Source organism: Zootoca vivipara, chromosome Z1, assembly GCF_965207765.1.
Source record: "Zootoca vivipara chromosome Z1, rZooViv2.hap1.1, whole genome shotgun sequence".
Taxonomy (NCBI): Eukaryota; Metazoa; Chordata; class Lepidosauria; order Squamata; family Lacertidae; genus Zootoca; species Zootoca vivipara.
In genome coordinates this window covers 14,204,128-14,216,762 of record NC_142583.1, presented here as the reverse complement: position 1 = coordinate 14,216,762, position 12,635 = coordinate 14,204,128, and the positions used below count along the sequence as shown (strand labels likewise).

General features: G+C 40.9%; 1 protein-coding gene across 3 annotated transcripts in view; it reads left to right on the top strand.

Moving 5' to 3' along the window:
• The window catches only part of ARAP2 (ArfGAP with RhoGAP domain, ankyrin repeat and PH domain 2), a 126,310-nt gene that overhangs the window by 45,620 nt on the left and 68,055 nt on the right, over positions 1-12,635 (top strand). For all 3 annotated transcript variants that reach the window (XM_060278929.2, XM_060278927.2, XM_060278928.2), the window contains one exon: positions 10,322-10,437. In XM_060278929.2, the coding sequence (XP_060134912.2) occupies positions 10,322-10,437 (116 nt within the window). The remainder of the gene's footprint in view (positions 1-10,321; positions 10,438-12,635) is intronic.

The window sequence follows — 12,635 nt, the reverse complement described above, 5'->3', positions numbered from 1 at the left end:
ATGAAGCTAAACATAATCCCATGCCCATTCTGAAGTTTATTGATAATGCAGCTTCATGTCTGAGGATAATTTCAAACTTCAAAGTTTTTGATAAGGTAAAATCTTCCAACACAGAGAGATTTCTAATCTGAACACATTCTGTTAAGTACCTTATGAATTTATTAGTTGCTTTTCAGAGCTAAAAATGGAACTGACACAAAAACAAAAGGCCACATTAAATAAGAAAAGAAAGCAAAATGCTCTATTAAAATGCTATACGTACATTAAAATAAATTTTATATTGTGATGTAGCTAAGCCAAGCATGCTTAGTGAAGTTCTTGTCTGTGTGAGCAGGCCAGATACAGGATTTGAAACATAGGTTTTCATAAACATAAATGATAACATGGATCACATGACTGTAACCCCTCCATGCTTAGCATAGAAGGAAGCAAGGTTATTTAATATTAAGCTCTGAAAGTAAATGAGTTGAGGCAAGTAAAATCACATGAATATATTGAAAATGCTTATGTAACCTAAATATATATCAAAAGACGTTAAAGAGCTTTTGATTTTAGCCACATTCAATCTATAAGAGATAAATCAAAATTATCTCATTGATGCCATAGCATCAATCACAGAGCAATTTACCTTTTATTCTGTGTTGTCCGGAGGAAGCACCATTATTTTGGATACTCTTCCCAATCGGGGGCAAATAAAAGCCACTTTTACCTCCTCATGCTATATTACGTGAACAAAGGTATACAATCTGTGTTTAAGGCTATTCGCATGTACTACAAAACACTGAACTCTCAAGCTTTCCCCCTGTCGTTTTCCTCTCCTCGTAAGCTAAGCTCAGAAACTGCTAATCTTCATTTGGAGCCAAACCTAATTGTTTTGTCTGAAACAGGCAGTCTATGGTTTGTGTAAATTTATAGCAGCAGTAATGCAATCCATGGTTTATGATTTGCCCTTCTGGTTTGTGAGCGTACAGTGGGTTTGTGGAAATCATCCTTTGTTGAGTTTGGATAAAGCAAAGAGCTATATGGCTTGCTACATACTGAGACCAAAAGTTTCTATTCCTGGCATGGGAAGGTAAGAAATAAAGGAGGGAGCATCATGCTTGCTTTCTGCCTAGCAAAGAACCTCCCCCCCCTCTTTTTCTTCCCAATCTTATACCGCATATAATACTAATGTCTCACAAAAAAATGTAATAGATCTGTAGAAAACACAACCTGAAAAGGAGACAATGCATGTACTTTTGTAAACTAGAAAACTTTAGTACTTTTTTAAAAAAATAACCTCTGAGATTTGCTTCCAAAAATGGGGATCACCCATTGCTCTTTTTCTCTGAATCGTATGTATAACAAAACTGCAACACCCAGAGGAATTTATGCAATCTCTATCTTGTGACTGAATCTAGATTTGTAACCTTATGAATGTTTTCTTCTTTTTATGCCTCCCCTTTCCTCACTGCTTTGCAAAACATCAAGCCTGACAGATTTTTTTTGGAGAACTCAGTTTTTCTCAAAATCTTGTGCCCTTTTAGTTGGTCCTAATGAAGGTGTTGCCTAACTGTTGATTTGGGATTCAGATGTGAGTACACTTCTCTGGAGTTAAACCATAAAGAACGTTCATGACAAACCAATATTTAGCTTTGTGGATGGGGACTAGTCTTTTTCTTCAGTAGTAAACACGACTACAGTGGGGAAATTTGGGTGCACACCCTATTCTGGTAGCACTGCCCTAAATGAAAATTTCCCATCAGACCGAGATGGATTCCTCTTTAAAAGAAGAAGAAAGTGCCAAGTGGAAGCACATAGGCTGAAATGACAAGATAACTTGGAGTCCCCTTAGACCAAATTTTCACTGCCAGCATGACCTAACTGACTTTCCTCTAAGTGGAGGCAGTTTGCAGAGGGCACTGTCCTAGCTTTAAGGTCCCTTCCAAGTCTCTTCAAAAGCGTGGCCTGGATATATATAGCCATTAATTCCCATCGCAAGGAAGCCCCACAAGGCCTGGAGTGCTTGTCACAGCTGACTAGGTGAGGGTGTTGCTTACTTTGCGAGATGACACTTACCTCCCTTGGGAAGTCACTTTGACCAATTATCTCAGGCAGAACAAACTGACCCATATATTCTCAATGTGTTAGGAACACATAATATCCTGCATGTGTGTTTTCCCACTCTTAGCTGTTCTGATAATACGTGCACTTAAAAATTGGCAACATCAGAAATCTTCTTCTTTGGCGAACACTCGTAGCTGAGTAAGATTTTCTTCCATGAACACAGTCTTAACAGTGAGTCCGTAAGTGACTGTGGAGGCCAATTCTGGATCCACAAGTCTTTCCACTCCGGGCAGGAGTTGATCATGGTGAAGGTTTGCCAAACGTGCCTTCCTCTTAGCTCGTTTCTCCCTTTCGTCCTGAGTTCGAGTGTCTTCAAGTCCATGACACCTTTGGTAAAGGCTGTTCTCCAACTGGAGCGCTCGCAGGCCAGTGTTTCCCAATTGTCATTTTTAAAGATTTGCGTTGAGAAAGTCTTTAAACCTCTTTTGTTGACCACCAGCATTACACTTTCCATTTTTAAGTTCAGAATAGAGTAGTTGCTTTGAAAGATGATAATCAGGCATCCGAACAACATGATCAATCCAACAATGTTTATATTGAAGAATCATTGCTTCAACACTGGTGTTCTTTGCTTCTTCCAGTACACTGGCATTTGTTCGCTGGTCTTCCCAAGTGATGTGTAATTTTTTTTCAGAGACACCATTGATGGAAACTTTCTAGGAGTTGTAGATGGCATTTATAAGTGGTCCATGTTTCACAAGCATACAGTAAGGTCGGTAGTACAATAGCTTTGTAACCAAGCACATTTTGGTTTCCCTGCGAATGTCCCGGCCCTCAAACACTCTGCACTTCATTCGGGAGAAAGCTGCACTTGCAAGGCTCAGGTGATGCTGGATTTTGGCATCAATGTCGGCCCTTGTGGAAAGATAACTGCTCAGGTAGGAAAAGTGATTGACACTTTCCAATGTTACATCATTGAGTTGGATATGTGGCACCGCAGAGGGGTTGTTTTGTGCTTGTTGGTGCAGCACTTTGGTTTTTTGGATGTTGAGTGATAGGCCAATCTTTTTGTAAGCTGCTACAAAGATATTTAGGATGGTTTGGAGGTCATCCTCTGAGCGTGCGCACACTACGTTGTCATCAGCATACTGAAACTCTAAGACGAAAGTTATGGTCATCTTACTCTTTGCTTTCAGCCTTCTCACATTAAACAGCTTTCCATCTGTTCAATATATGATTTCTACTCCAGTGGGGAGTTTCTCTTCAACAAAGTGTAGGATCATGGCAATGTAAATACTAAATAGAGTTGGGGTGATAACACATCCCTGTTTAACACCTGATCTCACTGTGAATGGTTCATATTGAGGTCCATTGTTATCCGCGATGGCTGCTGTCATATTATGGAGGAGCCAAAGGATGTTCAAAAATTTATCTGGGCAGCCAATTTTCAGAATGACAGTCCACAGGGCATTAAGATTTACAGTGTCGAAGGCCTTAGTCAGGTCAAACACCATATACAGGGATTGGTTTTGCTCTCTGCATTTTTCCTGAAGATGTTGAGTGGTGAAAATCATGTCCACTGCCCCCTAGAAGGTTGAAAACCATTTTTGGGATTCAGGAAGGGTAGCCTTGGATATTGTTAGGAGACGGTTTGCTAAGATCCTTGCAATAATTTTTTTCTGGTTGCAGCTAATAAAGAGATGTCTTGATAGTTTACACAATCACCTTTTAAAAAAATAAATAAATGAGTTTGATAATTTTGGCATCCCTAAAGTCTGCTGGGATCTCCTCTCTTTTCCGGATTTTTCCCGATGAGCTTGTGAAGTTGTTGTGTAAGTTCAATTCCACCCACTTTGAAGATTTCGGCGGCTATCCCATCAGGTCCGCGGGCTTTGTTGTTTTTCATTTGGTTAATAGCTGTACACAACTCTTCCAGATTTGGAGATAATCATTTCTTGGTTAATTAGTAATTTGGATAAGGGTTTAAAATATAAACTTTAATTTTTTAAAAAGGTTCTGTGCTTGAAAAATCATACTAGGGATGTTATTAGGGGGGTCAGTGAACAGGCACCAAAAGATTTGGAGTGCTTGTTCATTTGCATGCTTACACATAGCTCTGTTTCTCAGTTATGTTTGAATTGGGTGTGGCCTTTGATGAGTTCCTGGATTCAGTGGTGATTTGGACAAGGGTCAATAATGTGAAACCTAATCCTGACAAGAAGGAGGTCTTGTCGACGGGTGATTCCTGGGCCTGGGAGTTGTCTTTTCTGGATGGGGCTGCACTCCTTCCAAAGGATGAAGTGTGGACTCTGGGGGTGATCCATGTTCAATCCTTGTCACTGAAGGCCCAAATGGCCCCAGTGGCAAGCAGCCTCTTCACCTGCTGCACCAGATACAGCCACTCCTAGACCAGGACAGCCTTTCCACCATGACTTGGGCATAGCCAGCCTCAAGACTGGATCACAACAAGATGTTCATGGGGAGCTGTCCTTGGTGTTGATCCAGAATGGTGTTGCAGAACCCAGTTGTGGGATGTAAAAATGTATTGCAGTCAAATACAACATTCCTACAATGCACATTCTGGCGAATGCTTTGTACTGTATCACTCAGGAGAAAATTTGCTAGTTCCTCCTGAGCTGGGACAGACTTCCTTTGCATGTGACTTAATGTGGATGAGGCCTGTTCTTGGACAGAGAAGCACACGGCCTCCATGTTCTGCTTTTCTTGTTCTCCATTTTGTGTTTCTGAGAGTTAGGTAAAGTGAGTCGTGGTCACTTGAGACTATTTCCCTTATGGCATAGTTCACATAGTTTTATATTGTTCTGTAAATTAAGTCTGCCTTCAGGGTTCTTATTGTGAACTGGATGATTGTAAGTAAACTAGTTTTATATTAACTTTAATCAGATGGTCGTGTCTATTCTTTTAGGAGGGATATATAAAGGGATCGTACCAGGAATCCTAAATAGTGAGGCTCAGACGAGCCTGCAACTAGCTAACCGCTGTGTAATATAAAAGACTCTGCTAAGTTATAGAACTTGCTGATGCAAGTTAGGAAGGATATCATAAAACAATATATCCTCTCCTGCCTCCCTAAACATCCCCACAGAACATGTGATGCTGCTGCTTAAAGCATTGCACTGGCTGCCAACTTGCTACTGGGTCAAGTTCAAGGTGATGTTGCTGACATATAAAGCCCTGAACACCATGGGACTGACTTACCTAAGTTACTATGTCTTTCCATCTAGGCCTAACCATTCACTGAGATTTTTAGTTTGGCTTTTACTATCTACTGAGGATTTGCAAATATGCGCACCGTGTTGTTAAAGGGTTCTCATGCTAAAAAGTAATGCTTCGTAATATTATGCCAAGTGTAACTTTCTGGTTTTGGGCCACTACGTAGGTGGGCTCTGACCCATAAAGTCATATGTCACAATGTTTTGTGGGATGAGGAACCTATGGATGGCCCTGCATATGTTGTTGGACTTCAGTGCCCCCATCATCTCTTGAGTGTTGGTTGTGCTGTCTGGGGCTCATGAGAGATGGAGTCCAACAACCTCTGAAGGTCCACAGGTCCCCTTCTTTAAAGTGCCACAAGATTTTGTTCAATTTGTGCTTGTTGATTAAGCTGACTAAGAAAGTTCTCTTAATGTTCAAATAGTGACAAACGTTTCTTTCTTTTTTCTTTTTTTTAAAAAAAATAAAGCATTGCCATCTTAAAACTCTCCCTTCCTCTCCCCGCAATAGAGTGCAATAGAAATGGAGATTTGACGAGGTTCTTGAGAGTGAGAAGCCTGCATTTGATTGGCAGCAGGAAAAAAGAAGCAGGGAGCAAGTGAATGCGGAGAGGAGGACAGGGACTTTGCCATTAGCAGCTGTGTACTTGATCGACTAGAGAGATAACAAGGATGGAGGCCAGGCAGGAGATGCATGGAATAATCAAAATGACAGCTTAGCCAGATGCATTTTGAGGGTTACAATCCTGGGAGGAGGAAGGACAAGTGGGAGGGAAGCGATGGTGTTTGATACATTTTCAGAAGTGGCAAGTCCCATTCTGTTTGGTCCAATTTTAGACCTTGGGCTTGTTTTTGAGGACAACATTAGCCGATGAAATTTGAGGAGTTTTGATGAAGAGGAACCAAACAAATGAGGCCTGAAGGAACTGATTTCATGACTCATGTTGCTATGAGACAGATATAATAGTTTTGTTAAGGGAATGCTAATTGGTAAACAGATGAACAAGGCTGCTTGAGTCTGCCAGGGATCCAAGGAGGAGCAGGACACACAGCTTTTCTACAGAAGCACTGAGATGAGGGTGCAAATTTCATCTTCTGTTGCCATCCCCTTGCATTTCCCCTGAATCCTGGGGTGATTTTCTGGGGTGCTGCTGGAAGGAGGGAACTGAAATGCCCTATGGACATTTTTGTAGGGTACATTGATGCTTCTGTCCATGAAACAGAGGTTTGTTTCCAAGAGAGATGGGACTGGAATATGAAATGGCTAAATGCAGCTCAGACATAAAACAAATTTGCTGCGGCACTGGTTGCGGTTATCCATGAAAATTTCACAGGAGTGTCAGAGAGCTTATTTTCCCCTTTCCCCTGACATATCCAAAGAGATCATGACCATGATTGAGGTTGTTCTAAACAACCAGCATGAATGCCCAGTGGGATGAACATCTTGGGGTTTGTCAAAATGACGGGGCTGGACGGAATGACTCTTTTCATGGGTCTTTGATTCTGTAATCTTTTCATTATTGCTAGCTGTTAAGCAAATGCCAGTCATTGATATTGACTCTTCAGACATCTGAATATAAATGAACAGAGCTGGGGACGTAATGTGATCACAATTGCTGGAGTCCATTAGTCACCAGAGTGTGAAATTCTGAATAAGCTCCATTTAATTATTATGGTGTTCTGTTCTCTAGCTCCTGTACTAGAGAAGCCCAGCTGAGAGGGAATTGCATTCTTGTTGTGCAAATGGGGGTTGTTCAATTGCATCGGTATGTTGCCCTTCTTGCTGCGTGCTATCTAGTTTGGCTGTTGTTATCCTCTTCTGCTTATTGCTTATGTGAGATTATTTGGGATGTTTGCAAGACAACTGATCTGTGTACTGTGTACTTGATGAGTGGAGTGTCCAGGGTGCCTCTTGATCTACTGTCTTGTGTCTTCCTTGAAAGTTTGTGGGAACAAACTTCTTGAAATACAGTGCTACCTTGGATCTCGAACACCTTGGCTCCCAAACAAATCGGCTCCCAATCGGAACCCGGAAGTGAGTTTACGAATGTTCTTTTGGAAGCCGAACGTCTGACGGGGTTTCAGATTGGCTGCAGGAGCTTCCTGCAGCCAATCAGAAGCTGCACTTTGGTTTTTGAATGTTTTGGAAGTCGAATGGACTTCCGGAACGGATTCCGTTTTACTTCCAAGGTACGACTGTACTCTGTTATTTTTGAAGTAAACATGATTACTATGTTCTGTATGTTTGTATTTCCTCTGTTATTGTTTGGTATCCTCATCACTCCAGAGAATTCTATTCACTTTTAACCTTAACTTCTGGCTTGCACCTAATAGCTGGTATAGGGTACTGTTTAAATGTGTGACCTGTGTATTGGAAAACCTCTAGTTACAATTTGATCTCAGAGTTGCATCAGATTTGTGCAATGGTTACTACTGGTGGTCAAAATCTAAAAGATACTGCAGTGTTAGAGTTAAAAGCAGTGCTATTTTTCTCAAAAAAAGAGGTTCCGGAACACACCATGAATGCCTCCCCTGTTCTCTTATAATGGCAATGGTGCCCACCTGAGAGGTGCTGGAACTGAGTTACGGTGAGTTCTGGCTAAATAAAAAGCCCTGGCTAAAAGTATAAACTGCAAAGTTAACGTGTATTTTTTAAAAAAGGAATTACGGTACAGAAAATATGCCATAGACCTGGCTTTTTAAACCAAAGATTGCAGCTCTCTGCACCCTGAAATGTGAGTAGTGAGATAAAATGTGATGTTTTCTTGCTGTATAGTGGGGGGGAAAACAAGGAAAAAAAGAACCCTGAGCCTATGGAAGTGAGATCTCAGCATAGGGTGGGTGTTGTTTTCTTGGAATGGCCTCCACAACTGTGGTTTCAAGTTCCATGCTCTGAATACAGTTTAATCTTGTAGATAATCTAGTAGCATTAGTCTGTGAAATAATTGCATAATAATAGTTATATAAAGAAGAGGTTGCTTAAAGACAACTGAAATTGCTTCTAATAGCTTATTAGGAAACTTCTTATATTGTTTCTGACAATCAGTCCACCATGGTGGCTGGTCCCCATTGAGTCTGGCAGGGCAGAAGGCAAGGAGGCCAATGGTAAGTCGAGCCAGAGACAGTGATTGACAGTTCTTGGCAAATTGTGGAGAGATGTTTACTGTGTATCTTGATCCAAACTTGGAGTGAGTTGCAGGGACTGGATGAGATTACTGCAGAGGCTGGTTCTGGTCTACAAGGAACCAGTAGGTCATCCCTGTGCCAGATCATAAATGCAAAGGGATAAAAATCCTGTGGTCATTCATGTTGCAGTGTGCCAGAAAAGCAGAGGAAATAAATGATGCCATAACTTAACAATTTCCTATTCCTTTGATTGTTAGAAGACGTCTAGTGATCTCCAGCTAATGTATTCAGCTGTCTTATATAGTTTACTTTTGTCTGTCTTATCTTGCCTATGCAATAATGTGGCCCTTCAGACTACATCTCCCATCACCCCAAACCATTTGCTTTTCTGATTTGGAAGATGGAAATTGGAGCCCCACAGCAGCTGAAATGCTATAGGTTCCTCATCTCTGATGTAATTAACCATCACCCATGCCTTAGATCAGTGGTAGCCAAACTTGGTCCTCCATCTATTTTGGGACTACAACTCTCATCATACCAGGACCAGTGGTTAGGGATGATGGGAATTGTAGTCCCAAAACAGCTGGAGGGCCAAGTTTGGGCACTGCTGGCTTAGATTGTGGTTATATATCCCAGGAACTTTCTGTTTTTCTTCATACTTTCTAGTTTGACCAAGTCTATATATTATGTCTGGTTTACCCTCCTCTTAGCGCACACATCATTGCTACATAATGTGCTGCCAAGTTCAAGCTGACAGGTGATTATAGTGCTGATTCTCCACCCATAGGACTGATAGGAGTGGATTAATAAGCCTCTATGGAGTCTCCAGAGAAATTGTTGTGTTGTACCAGAGCAGATACATCAGGTAGATAGCCATTGATTTAAGAAATAAATGAAGGCAAAAGAAGAGAGTTTTATTGGAGTCATAAAAGTGAGTGAGGACTAGCAACACAGAAAAGGAAATGGAAAAATGAGCCACCCAAAGTTATGAATGGAGGTAACGAAGAGGACTCTCAGACTGAAAATTTTGCATACCTAGGTGAAGGTGAAGGTAAAGGACCCCCGACAGTTAAGTCCAGTCGTAAACGATTCTGGGGTTGCGGCACTCATCTCACTTTACCCACCGAGGGAGCTGACGTTTTGTCCGCAGACAGGGTCATCATGTGGCCAGCATGACTAAGCCGCTTCTGGCGAAACCAGAGCAGCGCATGGAACACCATTTACCTTCCTGCCGGAGCGGTACCTATTTATCTACTTGCACTTTGACGTGCTTTCGAACTGCCAGGTTGGCAGGAGCTATCTTAAGTATTACACAGTATATGAATAAATTAAGTAAATGTACTCAAATTAAGTTCAAAGAAGAAGGCGGCATCCTCATGGTGACTCCAGGGGGGAGACTTGATGTGGTCTTTCAGGGTCAACAAGCTGAGATTGGCTCACCCATGTTGGCCTGGCACATTATCTGAGCTGGGTCTTTTATTCGGGTTGCCATATTTCAAAAAGTGAAAATCTGGACACAAATGTTTTTGAGCTTTTTTGGGGGGGGGCAAAGTTGTTGAGCAAAAAAAAGTTTCTCAGCTTTTTTAAAGGAAAATTGCCAAACTCTATACTACTGACTGGATGATCCCAGACATTCCAGCTGTTTGCGAGGGATGAATTTCCAAGAAATTCCAGACCTATTGCAACCCTCGTTTTATAGCTCAATGGATCCAGTCCTGAAAGGAATCACAACAGCTTTATTCTTGCCTTCCCAATGAGTTGATCTTTGATACAGGTGTTTCCCAGGAAGGCAAGCAAGGTCACCTGGGACTGTGTGGGCAATTACTGTCTTCCCTCATTCTTTGTAAATCACTGCTGTTAAATGCTATTATATGCTATTTCATAATTATGTGTTCCTTCTCCACACCCATTTCTAGGATTTTAAACTTGGATATGGCATCACTATAATCCCTATGAATGTGGCCAACGTGAGACAGGTAGACCGCACAGCCAAACAATCTTTCGAAATAATCACACCTTACAAGAGCTTTAGGTAAGTCCCTGGAACACTTGCTTTGATAATGCAAACATAAATAATTGTAGGGAAAGTATTTCTGAGAACCTTTGAAACCGCCAGATGAAGTATTATTCTTATTCTATAGTAGAGTTGCCATATTTCTTTAAAAAAAAAATAATAATAATTTTTGTTTGATTTTAAAAAATAAACAACATATAACAAAATCATTTTAAAGTCCATATACAGAGATTACTCTGAATCTTGTGACTTTCCCCCACCACCTCCATGGGTCCTAGTGCTAATATTTACACCTGCATATCAATTAATTATCCAAATATTTTGTCCCTCTAAATTATCCATAGTTTTTGTTACTTTACAAATGTGGTTAAAACCATGCTAATGTTTTCATCTGTTTACAATGGTCTATTAAATTTTTTCCCCATTCTTTCTCTTGGTTTCCGAGCTTCCCAGTTATTTTTGCCATTTCAGCATGGTCCATCAACTTGGTTTGCCATTCTTCCCTGGGCACCGTTGTTTCTTCCTTCCATCTCTGGGCTAGTAACATCTGTGCAGCTGTTGTCACACCGGGTTGCCATATTTCAAGAGGGTAAAAATCTAGACGCAAAAAGTCATTGAGCTTTTTTAAGGCATTTGCCTGATAGCCCCCTACCGCCACCGCCAAACCAAAGCCCCCCATGCCAGAACCCGGGTCGCCCGAACCAGAGCCCGGGTCCCCCATGGCAGAGTTTGAGCCTGAACCCAGAGCTGCCTGTGCACACAGTTCTTTTTTATTAAACCCAAAATCCAGGATTTTGGCTTAAAAATGTTTAATTCCCCCTGGACAGGCATGTAGTACCCTCAAGAGAGGACATGCCCGGGAATTCCCGGATGTATGGCAACCCTGTTCTATAGAGAAAGAATAGTGTTGCATGCCATTCCAATCTCTGAGTGTTAAGGGATTCTAGAGGTTCCAGGCATGGTAACCTAAGGTTTGTGTTTCCTTTTGGGAGTGAGGAATAGAAGTGACTGTAGTATCTTTAGGATATATGGTTTATTTACACATATATACCGTACAACCTGAGCCCACAACAGAGTGGTTCACAGCATCGACCCCGCCAAGAGAGTCTTGTTTCACCTTGGCTCCAAACAGAAATCAACTGTTGTGGACCCTCTCTCCAGCTTGCTGGCTTTTATGGGAGGGCAGATGGTCTCCTGTTCTTTCTTACTGTGAAATAATTAAGAGATGGCTACTTGGTGTGTACGGTTCTTGCTTGTACTTTTAAAAATGCATTATACCATCTTTTCCAATCCTTGTTTTGTGTCCTCTGGTAGGCTTCCAATGCGACTTACAGCACGAGACTGTCTAGGATGCTGCCTGTAGAATTCAGAACTCTGTTTTGCTTTTTTGCTTTTTCTTTCCTTTTGTTGAAACGGCAGGATAGGAATTATTATTTTTAACGAAAAATGTAAATGAATCTTTTGACTTTTTTAAAATTTTGTTTAAGTCCTCTGCTGTGTTTTGACAAAAGGAAGTAAATCCAGAACTCCTAAGTGTACAATATTTTAAACAACTTCACTTCTTGCAAAGCTTAGATATGGAAGAGGATAGAGGTACAGTCGTACCTTCGATCCTGAATGCCTTGCAAGTCGAACATTTTGGCTCCTGAACACTGCAAACCCAGAAGTGAGTGTTCTGGTTTGTGAATGTTCTTTGGAATCTGAATGTTCAACATGGCTTCTGGACATTTTGGAAGTTGAACGGACTTCCGGAACGGATTCCGTTCCACTTCGAGGTAGCACTTCGAGGTACCACTGTATACCACTGTATACAAGACAGTAAGGACAGAAAGCAACATATGAGGCTTTGTGGAAACCCAGAGCTGCATTGAGGAAGCTTCCTGACATCACAGTTTGATTCTGAGAGTGGGGATTTGCTTCATTATTTGGTTTCCTCACAGACCCAATGCACACCCTTAGTATATTATTATTATTTATTTCATTTCTATACCGCCTTATATTTTTAAGAAAAATCTCAAAGCGGTTTACAGAATATTAAAACATCAATAAAACAATCTGAAGAAAGTCAAATATATACAGTCAAAGCAACATAATAAACAGAAAACTAAAATATCTTAAAGATTTCAAAACAAAACATTACAAAGGAGGTCAACTACAGAATACATAATTAACACAAAGTTAAAAAAAAAATCTTAAACATTTTTTTAAAAAACCAT